At 35.3% G+C, this 14,251-nt stretch overlaps 1 protein-coding gene across 2 annotated transcripts in view; it reads right to left on the bottom strand.

Annotated features, from left to right (window-relative positions):
- HOOK3 (hook microtubule tethering protein 3) overlaps nucleotides 1-14,251 on the bottom strand; it is a 102,449-nt gene that overhangs the window by 36,520 nt on the left and 51,678 nt on the right. For both annotated transcript variants that reach the window (XM_080797483.1, XM_080797484.1), the window contains exons 9-11: nucleotides 10,879-11,042; nucleotides 5,454-5,594; nucleotides 3,687-3,888 (exon numbers count right to left, since the gene is read on the bottom strand). In XM_080797483.1, coding sequence (XP_080653609.1) covers nucleotides 3,687-3,888; nucleotides 5,454-5,594; nucleotides 10,879-11,042 — 507 coding nt within the window. The remainder of the gene's footprint in view (nucleotides 1-3,686; nucleotides 3,889-5,453; nucleotides 5,595-10,878; nucleotides 11,043-14,251) is intronic.

Raw genomic sequence — 14,251 nt, 5'->3', positions numbered from 1 at the left:
TGTTAATACCAGGAATCTAGAACTCTGAATTTAAAAGGAGATGTTATTAAACCACCTTGGGCTTTAAAAGGTGCTGAGTCAGTAAAGAGGTTGGTTAGGAAAAAATCCATTAGCTGTGAAAATAGTAAGGAAGATTGCCTGTCTTACAGTGAGTGCTCTGGGTTTAATGAAGTGTAACTTGAAATTCTGATTCTAACTATGGCCTGCTAATAGGTAGATTTGTCTCTGTTTTTATCACATGCTTTATCTGGCAAATCTTAACTCAAGCAATTAATTTAGTCTTGGTTGGTAGTGCTGTGAAATACATGGCTAAACAAAACATATGCATTCTGGAGGAACACAACATCAACCAAACCCCCAAGTATTCCTGAAGAGAAAGATGAGCCAAATGAAAGAGTGAAGGCCATAAAGAAGCGACCATGAACACCAGTTAGAAAAACATTAACAGTAGTAACAATAAAGTAGTAGAATAAGACCTATAAAGATTTGACTGGAATTATCAGTTATAAAATACAAGGTTTAATACACATAAAGAGAATAAAGACAAATCTAAATTATGAAAGGAAGATGATTGGGCAGGTTTGAAAGAACACTCAGAGAACCTGTGGAAAGAAAAATACTATCACTGAAAAAATACATTAAGCCACAGATCAAAATAGGTAGAAAGAATTCATGTATTACAGAATTATACTGCAATATTTCAAGTTATTGACTCCTTATTTATTTTGTAATTCATTGTTAATACTATCTGTGATGTACTTCATTAGTTCTAAAATATGTTCAGGCTTTTTTTTCTTTCTTTATTTATTTGACAGAGAGAGACAGGAGAGAGAGCACAAGGAGGAAAAAGAAGAGGGAGCAGCAGGACCCTGGGATCCTGACTGGAGCTGAAGGCAGATGCCTAACCAACTGAGCCACTCAGGCGCCCCTGTTCAGGCATTCTTTTCTTCAAATAATGTCTTTCTATAACTCTTGCTGTTCTCTCTTCTGAAACCCTAATTAAATCATCTCATTTTAATTTAATATGTTTAAATTTCACACATAGTTTTCCTAGGGTACATTTATTTTGGGTAATTTCTCAGGCCATGTTTAAGTTCAATAATTCTTTCAACTTTATTGTGTGTTGAAAAGTTCATAATAAAATGTTGGAAAAAAATGTAGCCAGCAAAAAAATTTGCCAGTCATTCATGGTGTACAGAGCTGTTCTACTAAAACCTCTTCGACTCATTTTAAGCTAGTATATAGTTTTGATACCAAAATCAGATCAGGAAAGTATGAGATAGAGAACTTCAAGTGAATCATAGAGGAAAAAGATTCTACATAAAATGAACAAAGCAAAACTAACAATGTGAAAACAACAAATCCTCAGTGACTCTATGAAGTTTAACTCAGGAATACAAGGATGGTTTAAGCATCAACAATACATTAATATAATTAATCGCATTAATAGAAAGGAGTAGTAGTACAGGAATCTCTCCAGGGTGTAGGAAAAGGAGCTGATTAAATTCAGCCTCCATTTAAGATAAACAACCGGAGTTCAACATGCTAATAATATGCTGGTAAAACATTTAAAGCATTCTGTATAAAATCAACAAGAAATGGTTGTCTACTATGATTACTTCTATTCAGAGTTGTATTACAAGTCAAATGTGCTGATTAAAAAGAAGAAAAAGGGTATGGAGTAGAAAGAAACAAACAAAACTGCTTTAATTTGTCTATGACTTCTGATGAGAGACCCTACAGACATTATTAGAAGTAATAAGAGAATCTGGCATGGTTGTAAAATGTACATAAAAATCAATTTCAATCATTTAAATGAGTGACAAACTAAAAATTATATCTTTTCTTTTGCTAACTGCAGTTATAAAATCCAAATAAGGTACCCAAGAGTAAATATAACAAAACATGTACATGACATTTAGAAGAAAGTTATAAAACTTAACTGAAAGACATTGAAGACCTAAATAAATGGAAAGATGTATTCACCAACAGGAACATTCATTGTTGTAAAGATGTCAATTCTCCCCAAATTAATCAACAGCGTCAATGTAATTCCAATTCCCAAAAGTTCTGGGTATAAAGGGAAGGAAAAGGTCTAACAGTTTTGAAAAAGAACAAGGTGTGTGTGTTATCTGCTATCAAATATCAAATTACTAAAAAATCTATAGATAATAATAAGTGGCATATTGGTGTAAGACTAGACAAATAAACCAGTGAAACAGAAGAGAGTGCCAAGAAACAAACTTACATTTAAGATGGAAAATTTAGGTACATTTAAGAGAATTGCAGGTCCTTGTGGAAGAAACTATTAAATAAATGGCACTAGGTTGAATGGTTGCCTACACAGATAATAAAGTTTCACCTGGATCTTTAATCTAGCTTCCTACACAAGAACTAATTCCATGTGGATAAGAGACCTAACTGTGCAAAACAAACTTTAAATCTTTGTTAAGAAAATGAGATTGGCTTACACTCTTATGTAGGAAATGATTTAAGACATAAAAGGTACAAATCATAAAGATATTTAAAGTTCATTATCTTAGAATTAATCTCAAATAAAAGTAAAGAGACAGGTTATAGACTGGCAGGAAATAAATACAGCAAGTGTAACTGACAAAAGATTAATAGTAAGAACATATAAAGAACTTACAGAAATCAGGAAGAAAAAATAATACAGTTTTAAAAATGAATAAAAGATTTAAAGTGGGTCATTCACAAAAGAACTGTGATCAGTAAATGTATTTGCAATTAGGGTAATGCAAAGTATAATCATGAGGAGACACTATTTCATATTCATCCAACTGGCAAAATTTCAGTATGACAATACTATGTGTTGGTGATGATGCGGAACAAGAGGAATTCATAAAACTTCTCTTTAGTAATACAGTCACTTTGAAGAACAATTTAGCAATATCTAATTAAATGAAGATACTCTAAGGAAGAAGTTCCTTATAGCTATAAAACTTTCACACATGTATAGAAGAGTACATGTTCTCATTGTATGTATAGTGGCACTTATAATTAAAAAAAAAAAAAAAAGTTAAAACATCCTGTACGTCCTTCAATGGGAAAATGGGTAAACTGTGGTATGGTGACTCAAAAGGATAGCAGGTAGTGGTACAAATGAATAAAGCTATCTTTATACCTATCAACATAAACAAATTTCCCAAATACACTGAGCAAAGTAAATCATAGAAGAGTCCTTTTATTTTATCATTTATATAGTTCTGAACCATGTCAAAAGTGTTATACATTATATATATGAACTAATATATATGCACCAAATGAATAAAGAGATGCATGGAATGAAAACTACAAAACAGCACAGTGGTTACTATAATGGGGAGGGGAAGAGTCTGTTTTATTCTTTAAGCATAGACACTTGTATTACTCTTTTACTTCTGTGTATTTTGTATTACATAATAATTAAAAAATAAAAAACAATAGAAGGATCTGCTATGGACACTAGTCAATAACCTCTGCATAAGAATTAAGTTTCAATGTTAACTACATTGTAATTAAAATTTAAAACTGAGTTAAGAAAAAACAACAAAAAAACCTAAGTTTCATAGGTAAAATACAATACCTTGAAAACAAAAGTAAGTGGATTTTTGGTAAGCCACAATGTTATAATGGAGAACGTGCTTGAAAACATCATCAAGAAACTTTGTTACTATTCTTTTTACCTGTCTCTTATATGTCTCAAGTTGACTTCGAGCTGCATTGGCTTTTCTTAACTCTTCCTCTAGACTGACAGTGTTCTGCATATACATAGTATTCTTTTCTTCTAAGAGTTTAACCTGACGCCTCAAATCACCAAGATCTTCTAGCTTCTTTTTATATGATTCCACTTGGCCTTCTAGTTTAGACACTTTATCAGAAGAATGTCTAGAATGAGATGGGAAATCAGAAATCAGAAACATATCCAGAGCTGTAAAGCTGTTTTAATAGTGCTAACCCAAGAGGGACTGCCAGAAAAGAACACATGCTAATGAAATTATAAGACCAAAGGTGATTCCAGATTAATGTTTTGTTCAGGCTAAAAATGACGACCAAAATTACAGCAAAATGTGCAATGGAGAATGTTATGTAATTTAAGGAAAGCAAGTGGTGGTGGTGGTGTATGTGTGGGAGGGTAACGAGTAGAGTCACATGTAGCTCAAAAGCAAAATAAACTGTGCAGGGTCCAAATGATCTGGCAATTAGAATGTTATTAATGACCACAGGAATAGCTATTTTCATGGAGTAGTGGGGGCAGGAGGTGGCAAATTTTAGGGAGTTAAGGAGACAATGGAGATTTCACCTTGTGTGATCTAAAATTTGTCTTGGAGGGAAGCAGAGTAATAAGTCTTTCTGTCTAAGAGGAAAGAGACCTAAACATATAAATATATGCTAAGGTGGGAGATCCAAATGCTAAGAGAAATGATGACTGATGTAACACAGTCCTTGTGTAAGCAAGAAGTGTTGAGATCCAGAGCACTTAAAAAGGAATTAGTACTAGACGTGAGAAAGAATAACAAGTCTACATTCTAAAAGCAAAAATGAAAAGACAGGTGGGAACGCAGGGCAGTTAGGTGCAGGAAGTACAGGACATAGAGAGTCCCACAGTTCATGGCCCCTTTCCTTGATGCAGTAGGAGACAATGTCATCCACTGACACTAAGGCATGGAGAAGTGTGGGGGGTGGGCATCCAGTTGAGAAGTTATGGAAATATGTACTAGCTATGAGAGGAATGGGAGACAAAACTATCTATGATGAGCAGCAGAATGGTGGACCACAGGTAAGAACCCAATGAAGAGTAAAGATCATGAATTTGTAGCAGGACAAAACTATAGCACTAGGTGATTTTCTCTATTCCTTCTCAGTATTCAAAGAGCAAAAGTTAAAATGGCTGGAATGATCCAACAGAGGATAGATTATACAAGTGGAATGGTCAGAAAATGAGGTGGCAGGGAGTGAAGGCGCTTAGTGAGAGAACAGGCAAAGTGCAGATAAAATGGTCTAGCAAGGAAATGACTCCTCGTGGGTGTGACAGCATCCAAGGAAGAGGAAGACTGTGACCAGAGGACTTGAAATTAAAGAAAAGGAGTCGTACTAAGAAAAGCTCCAGAGCTACGCAAGTATGAAGCGACGGTTGGAGGTTAATTTCTATTTAACATTCATATAGCACGCACTTGCCAGATACTGTCCCAACTGTTTAGAAATACCAACTCCGTTCTGCATGTAAATCTGAGGTGGGTATGTGCACCACCTCCATTTTACAGATGAGAAAAGGGTTATGTAGAGATTAAATAAATGATAGCACTGGAATCTGAACTCAGGTAGTCCAGTAGGGTTAAGTTCTCTCAAACACCGTGCTGTGTTCAGAGATCCTAGAGTTCGTAACATCACTGGTAGAGCTGTTCTGGGTGATGACAGGCCTGAGATTGTAACAAGATGGGAAGACCGTTTACCTAAGAACGTCTATTTCATCTTTTAGAGACTGAGCTTCATCTGCCAAAGTGGTCAGTTCATCATTCTGTTGCCGAAGTTCAGAGATTTCCTTTTCTAACTCTTCACAGCGTATACGATAATCATCTTTGGCTGCTTCTAGTCTGTAACCAAAACAAAATAGACCAAGAAAGTACTATTTATTGTCTAGCAATTCTCCTTTGAATAATAAAAGGAAATAAAACCACGAGAATAAACTCTTGAATCTTCTGTGACCATAAACTCTATCTCCAAGTTTTAACTGTCCTGAAAACAGATTCCACTGGTCCAAGGCTTGCAGAAACTTACAACTGATCACCACTCCTCTACTCAAAAAGTTGGATGTCAAGAAATATTTTTCAAAAGATAGCACACGTAATTCATTTAAAGTTTTATTTTTTTACTATGAAATTAACATACGTTCCTTGTTGAAAGTTTACAAAATACAGAAAAGCAAAGAAGATAAAAATCATGTATTGATCTAAATATATCATAATGTTAACATTTTTTAGTGTGTCCTCCAGTCCAGTTGCTATTCATAGATCTTTTCCCTCTAAATACGGATAACACCATTCCTACTTCTTGCTTTATTTTGCTTAACATAAAGCCTTCCTTTTGAGTTACAAGATTGTCATGTCACAAATATTTATTGTTGATTATTTACTTTCAATTTAATTTATATAATCCTTAATGTTAACAAAAATTCTTAAGTTTTATGTAATTCTATTGATGAATTTTATACTTTATGGTTTCCACTTTAAGTGTATGATTAAAGATTTTTTCTTTTATTCTATATTTTCCATTAGGATTTACATGGTTTCATTTTTAACACTGAAATTCTCATTTCCCCTTGAATTCATTTTATTATATGATATAATGTAGAAATCTAACTTTTTCTGCCAAAATATCTACCCACAACCCCAAAATCACTTAACAAATAATTTAACCTTTACCTATTGATTAAAAAAATGCTGCCTTTATTACACATTTTTATATACACTTGGGTTGGTTTCTGATCTTTGTGTTACTAGTTTGTATTTTGCTGCACCAGTACCAAGCTTTTAAAATTAGTAGAGAAATAAAAAACATTTCAACATTGGATATGGCAAGTACTCCTTTATACTTTGTGTGTAAATGTTCTGGGAACCTCTTGGTCATCAATACGTCCAGGTGAAAATAAAATTTAAATTGGAATCAAGTTCAAATTATATAATAATTTAAGAGAAAACGGCATTCTTACAATCTTCCATTAAAAACATGTAAACAGACAAAACATATTAACATGTTATCTCTCTCCATATATTTAAATAATTTCTATGTATAACAGAATTTTCCATAAGTACCTCATATTTCTTTTGAATTTTATTCTTTGAATACTTATGTATTTATAAAATGCCAAATTTTTCCTGATGATAACCGGTTATTGATAGAAAACCTTATGACCTATACAAATGTCTTATAGTTACCCTCTCCCCATTAACTGTTTACTGGTTCTAAGAACTTTTCAGTTGATTCACTTAACATTTTCTAGGTGGACGAGCCTATTACTTATAAATAAGATCATTTGTTTTTGGTCATTCCAAAATTTTTATGTCATTTCTGTTTCATTTTCTAGAAAAGTAATAACTAATTATATGTGCCAGGCAATATTCTCAGCACTTTACATATGTTAACTCATTTAATACTAAAAATTTCTAGAAGGTAGGTAATTATTTTTTATTTTTATTTTTTAAAGATTTTATTTATTTATTTGACAGAAAGAGTTCACAAGTAGGCAGAGAGGCAGGCAGAGAGAGAGGGGGAAGCAGGCTCCCTGCTGAGCAGAGAGCCCGATGTGTGGCTCCATCCCAGGACCCTGGGATCATGACCTGAGCCGAAGGCAGAGGCTTTAACCCACTGAGCCACCCAGGTGCCCCGAAGGTAGGTAATTATTAAGATCATTTTATAGTGGATGAAATGGAGGCATGCCCAAGGTTACAGAGATACTAAGTGGCAAAGCCAGGATTTATAGAATGTCTAGGAAAAATTCAAATATTAGATTAATACTCGTCCTCTTCTTGTTCTTAACTTTACTGAGAATTTCATATACCAAGCTTATTATATACTATTCCTTGTCCTTTAACTTATGGATTGAAGGAACTAAAATAATAAATTTAATAGTTATTGTAACAGACTTAACAATATTTGACAGTTTAACAATCCTGGGATAAAGTTTATTTTAATATAGTAGTGTACTGAATTTGCTATTGTTTTAGTTAGGACTATTTTAAAAAAATTCATAAATGAGATGTTAGTACTCCTTTTTTTTGATGTTAGGATTTTTCTTTTCTTAAAAATTATTTTTGTTGATGTTGATGTAAGGGAGGGAAAATTGGAAGCAAATGCTTATGCGCCAGCTGTTACCACTGTCTGGAAAACCCTCCCCAACTCTTTATTTTTAAGTATCTGAAATCTATGATAATTTGAAAGGCGGATCAATGAAAATCTGCATATCCTCTGCCAGATTCACCTACTATTAACATTTTGTTTCACATACTTTCTCTCATTTGCTTAAGAAAATAAACGCACATACATTTTTTTAGAGAACTATTCAAAAGGAAGCTGCAGAGGTCATGACCCTTCACTCCTAATAAATACCTCAGCAAGAAGGACAATCTTTCATACATCATCATAATACCATCTTTGTATCTAAGACAACTAATGTTGATTTAATAATATTATCTAATAGGTAGTCCATATTTAAATTTCACTAACTGTGGTAAAAATGTCTTATAGTTCCCTCTCCCCACCCTAATCCAGGATCCAATGATAATTTTCAGATTATCTTTAGTAGTATTATCCCTTTGTCCTTCCCTTCTTTTGTTTTTTATAACTTTGACTTTTTCGAGTAATCTTAGCCATTTTTAAGGATATTCCTTTTTCTGATTATTTCTTTGTGATTACATTCAGGTTAAATATTTGGCACAAATACTACATAGCACTGGGTACAATGTGGGTGGTGCTAAGTTTGATGATTTGGTTAAAATGGTAACAGCCAGATCTCACCAATAAAAAGGTATATCGTCTCTTTTGTAATTAAAAATGAACTATGAGACTTAAATCTTAAAAAGCTACCAATGTTCAAAAAAAAGGAAAGAAAGGTAGAAAGTCATAATAAAGATCAGCCAGAAGCATTATATATGACTATAAAGAGTAATAAACACTGAGGGGAGCCTGAGTGGCTCTTTCGGTTAAGTAGCCGACTCTTGATTTCAGCTCAGGTCATGAGATCCAGGCCCGTATTGGGCTCCACACTCTCTCCCTCTCTGTCCCACTTATACAAGAGCGAGCTCTCTCTCAAAAAAAAAATTAGTACATACTGACATACACAAATATGTAGTACTGATACAGTATCTGAATTGTTTAAGTGCTTCAAAATATAAATTGCAGTATGTACTGCAATGATAAAAGCTTTAGACACTATTTCCTTTACAATGAAGGACAGGACATTTCTAAATACCACTTCCCCAAACTATACTTTAAAAACCTAGCCACAATTTAGAAACAAAAGGGTAGGAAAAAAAGGGAAACAAAAAGGTACAGTCATACTTAAATTTTACTATCTTCTGATTCTGTCTTAGAAAGTCAAGATGCAGGGCACCTGGGTGACTCAGTCGGTTAAGTGTCTGCCTTCGGCTCAGGGCATGATCCCAGGCTCCTGGGATTGAGTCCAACGTCGGGCTCCCTGCTCAGCGGGGAGTCTGCTTCTCCCTCTGCCCCTTCCCCCAGCTCGTGCACGCGCGCTCTCTCTCTCAAAAATAAATAAAAATCTTAAAAAAAAAAAATAAAAAGTCAAGATGCAGAAGAAGGGTACCCAAAACCTTCTGGCTTCCTTTGCACTCTTAAAATTACAGAAATTGCAAAGAACTTTTGTTTACGTAAGTTTTATCTATTGATGTTTATTTATCATATTGAGAAATTAAAACAAACATCTAAATACATTGAAAATACCAGTAATAAATCCACTATATTATTACAGACAACACAGTTTATGAAAAATAACTATATTCTAAATCAAAAAGTGAGAAGAGTGGTAATATTTTATACTTTTATGATTCAAATAATCCAGTTTAACAGAAGATGGCTGAAAAAAAAAAAAAGACGACAGCTAGATTGTCAGAGCTATTTCTATATTCATCTGTAGTGATGGCTTTCTGGCTGAACTATATGAAGGAAATCCACCCTCACACAGATATGTAGTTAGAAAAGAGAGGTCTGGAAGACTCTCTGAAAGGGTCTCAGGGAACCTGAAGAGGTCCTTAGACCAAATCTTCAATTGCTGATGTAGATCACAGGGGGTGGACTACTTCTGAAGTTTTAGAGAAGACTTAAGAATCATTTTTATTCTTTCCTGTGAATACAAAATATTCTATTTCTTACTGCTAAGTCCTTCAATTTTGTGGTTCTGTTTTGTCTGGCGGGACACCAAATTTTTCCTTTTCTTCTTTTCCCTTTCACCATCCAACTGCCAAACGGTCATTCTTCCTTCCTTTTGCCCTTTTCCTCTCCAAGATGTGTTTACAAGACTGTCCCTTTAAATCAGGTTGCCTTTTAAGTAACTCTGACTCTATAAATCAGGTACCTGGCATTTATACTGTGTCTCTTTAAACCAAGTGTCTGCAAAGGGCACCAATCTCTTTAAATTCAGTGCCTCTATGTTTTTATGGAGTCTGGTCCTTTAAGATGATGTGCTTAATTATGGTATTTTCCCCCTGCAGTTTGTAATCCAATCTTCTTTTATTTTTAAAAGTAGTTCAGTGAATTTAATCTTTTAATCTCTCCAACTCACCCTCAGGCCCCTTCACTAGTGTTTTTCTGTCTTCCTCTAATTTTTTTGCCAATCTGCCTTTACTTGCCTCAAAGCACCAAGTAGGATGGGGTGGGACAGTGTGTGGGATGTGTGGCTCATGTGTGTTTTCTTCAGTTATATTTCAGTTGAGGCATTCTGTCTTCAGGTAATAATGAGCATGTAGCTCTTTTTTTTTTTTTTTTAAAAGATTTATTTTTTTTTTTTTGAGGCAGGGAGTGGGGGCAGAGGGAAAGGGAGAGAGGGAATCCCAAGCAGGCTCTATGCCCAGTGCAGCACCTAACATGGGGCTCGATCTCATGACCCTGAGATCATGACTTGAGCTGAAACCAAGAACTGGACAATAAACCGACTGTGCCACCCTGGTGCCCCCAAGGGTGTAGCTTTGATAGAATTTTTCATAGATGTGAAATTATTGTGTGTCATGTGGTAAAATTTGGGGGAAGTTGTTTATTTCACATCCTCCTTGGTCTGCAGCTATCCAAAAGCCCTAACACTACATTTTTAACATTAAAAGATAGTTAACCAAATCTTAAAAATTAGACTTTAGTGAGGTCTTTTACCTGAATGTTTCTTCTTGGAGTTGTTCTAGCTGAGTTTGGAGCTGCAGATGCCTTCTTCCTGCAGGACTGTTAGGATCTTCTATAGAATCAGATTGATTAAGTCTTTCCATTAATACCTGATTCTCTGCCAAGAGACTACTTTTCTCCTCTTGCAATGCTGCAACCTGTTAGAATATAGGAAGACAGCAATTATTTCTTCTAATTACACTGGGATCAGCATAATCACTTGTGAATTACCATTAGAAAGCCCGTTTTAATCAACTTCCCCTTACAACTGTAACATTACTTTGGAATATTGCACAGGCAGAGCAATATTGTAAGAGTAAGCAAGGATTCATTCTTTATATCTGAAAAGATAGTTCACCAAATAAGATATGTAAATGGCAACTAAGCACATGAAAGGATACTCATGATTAATAATTAAGGAACTGCAAATTAAAACCACAATGTTATACACTCCTACTGGAATGGCTCAAATAAAAAATATTGCCATACCAAGTGTTGGGAAAGATGTAGAACTTTTTTAAAGTAGGCTCCACGTGGAGCCCAACATAGGGCTTGAACTCATGACCCTGAGATCATGCCCTGAGCTGGGATCAAGAGTCAGAAGCTTAACGGACTGAGCCACCAGGTGCGTCTGAAGATGCAGAACAAATGGAAGTCTCATACATCTCTGGTGAGAATGTAAAATGTTTCAAGCACTTTGGAAAACAGCTTTACATTATCAAAAAAAAAAAAAAAAATTTAAACGTGCAACTACCACATAACCCAGTCAGTATTTACTAACTCAAGAGAAATAAAAGCATGGGGCCCATACAAAGACTTATAAAGAATGTTAGTAGCAGTTTTGCTTGTGATAGAGAAAAACGAGAAATAACACAAATGTTCATCAACAGGTGAATGGAAAAATTCTAGTATATTCATATAATAGAACACTATTTGGCAATAAAAAAAAAGAATTAACTATTGATACTGTCAAAAATAACTCAGATGAAAAATAAGTATAAATAATATATGATTCTTTTTTTTTTTTTTTTAAAGATTTTATTTATTTTTTTGACAGAGAGAGAGAGAGATCACAAGTAGGCAGGGAGGCAGACATAGAGAGGAGGAAGCAGGCTCTCCGAGGAGCAGAGAGCCCGATGTGGGGCTCGATCCCAGGACCCTGGGATCATGACCTGAGCCGAAGGCAGAGGCTTCAACCCACTGAGCCACCCAGGCGCCCCTGTATGATTCTTTTTATATGCAATTCTAGAAGACATGAACTAATCTATAGTGACAAGGCAGAGCTGGGGACCGGAGGGGGAATACAAAGTCATGAGCAAACTTTTGAGGGTGATGGGTTCATTATATTAATTGTGGTAATGTTTTTACACATTCATACATAAATCAACATGCATGAAAATTGTACATTTTAAATATGAACAGTTTATGTGTTAATTACAGTTCAATAAAGCTGTAAAAACAAAAGCCACCTGCCATTTCTAATTCTTACTTGCCACTCCCCACTTTCCCCTGAACTCATTCTGGTTGGGCTACTAGCCCTACCATTCCACAGAACTGCTCATCAGGATCACTATGGACACTTCCACGCCACTGCGAACAATCAACATATGCCATAACCCATCACATTCTCCTCCCTGAAACGGTTTCTTCACTTGGCTGCCAGGACACCTTACTCTCGGGCTTTCTGGACCCAACCTACCAGGCTTCTCTTTCTCCTTAGTCAATTCCTCTCAATTTCTCTGCCATTAGAGTGCCCCACAGCTTTCTTCTCTACATGCAGTGATGGCTTCCAGTTTCATGGCTACAAACATCATCTATTCAGTGACTCACACATATCTATTTCTCAACTGGAACCCTAAACTGGGTATCATTTCCATGTGCATGCCTAAAAGGCATCTCAAACTTAAATTGTCCAATTAATTATTCCTCACTCCCCCGTCCTTCCAGTCTTTCCTGTTTCAGTGAAAAGTTAACTCTATCCTTCCAGTTGCTCAGTCATAAGCCTTAACATCTCTAATCTCATCCCCACATCCAATCTGTCAGCAAATATCACTTTTCACACACATTTTTACCACTTACCAGCCAAAATTCCAATCTAATCCAACATAATTTTTTCTGCCTGGATTGCAATGACTGCAATGACTTCTTAATTAGTCTCCTAAATTTGGCCCTTGCCTCCTTTTAGTCTGTTCTCCATACAGCAGCCCTATAGCCCATCAAAACAAAACGCAGACCACATGACTACTTTGCTCAAATGTTGTACCGGATTCTCATTTACTCAAAGTTAAAATCTTTACAAAGGCTTATAAGGCCTCTCCAGACTGATTTCCACTTCACACACTCTCTTCTGTGGGTATGTTTGTTGAATAAATGAAGCTAAAATGCCAGCTCTATAATTTGTCAGATTTGCATAAATGCATGGGTCTTTTCTCAGAAGACAGCAGTGGCTCCATCCCGTGCCACTGGCCCATTTCATTCATCTCTGCTCTTTAGTCCTTTTTTAAAAAAAGAGGTATGCCTAGATAATTGGCAGAAGTCTTTTTCACACACACAGAAAAAGGAGACCACAGGCGTACCTCATTTTATTGCACATCTCAGTATTGCAATTTTTACAAACTGAAGGTTTGTGGCAACCAAGTCTACAGGCACCATTTTTCCAATAGCATTTGCTCACTTCCTGTCTCTGTCACATTTTGATAATTCTTGCAATATTTTTAACTTTTCCCTCATTATTTTATGGTGATCTGTGATCTTTGATACTACTATTGTAACTGCCTTGGGGTGCCACAAAACATCCCCATATAAGATGGTGAATTTAACTGATAACTTTTGAGTATGTTCTCACTGCTTCACCAACCAGCTGTTCCTTTCCCCACTGGCCTCTCTCCTCAGGCCTCCCTATAACCTGAGACAAAATAATATTGAAATTAGGCCAATTAATAACCCTACAATGTGCTGTTAAGTATTCAAGTAAAAAGTCATACATCTCTCATTTTAAATCAAAAGCTAGGAATGATTAAGCTTAGTGAGGAAGGCATGTTGAAAGCTGACACAGGCTGAAAGCTGAGATAGGCTCTTTGTACCAGTTTAGCCAAATTGTGAATTCAAAGGAAAAGTTCTTGAAGGAAATGAAAAGTTTAAAGCTATTCCAGTGAACATGCAAATGATAAAAAAGACAGACAGCCTTATTGCTGACACAGAGAAAGTTTTAGTGGTCTGGATAGAGATCAAACCAGTCACAACATTCCCTTCAGCAATCCAAACCCATGATAACTCTGAGATATGCCTGTACTGATAAATAATACACAAACATGATTTAAGAAAAAAAAAATCAGTCAAGAAAAAGGGGCTTATAATAAAAAGTCAG

Source organism: Martes martes (assembly GCF_963455335.1).
Source record: "Martes martes genome assembly, chromosome: 2".
NCBI lineage: Eukaryota > Metazoa > Chordata > Mammalia > Carnivora > Mustelidae > Martes > Martes martes.
The sequence above is the reverse complement of the archived record's forward strand: the minus strand, read 5'-3'. Positions and strand labels throughout refer to the sequence as shown.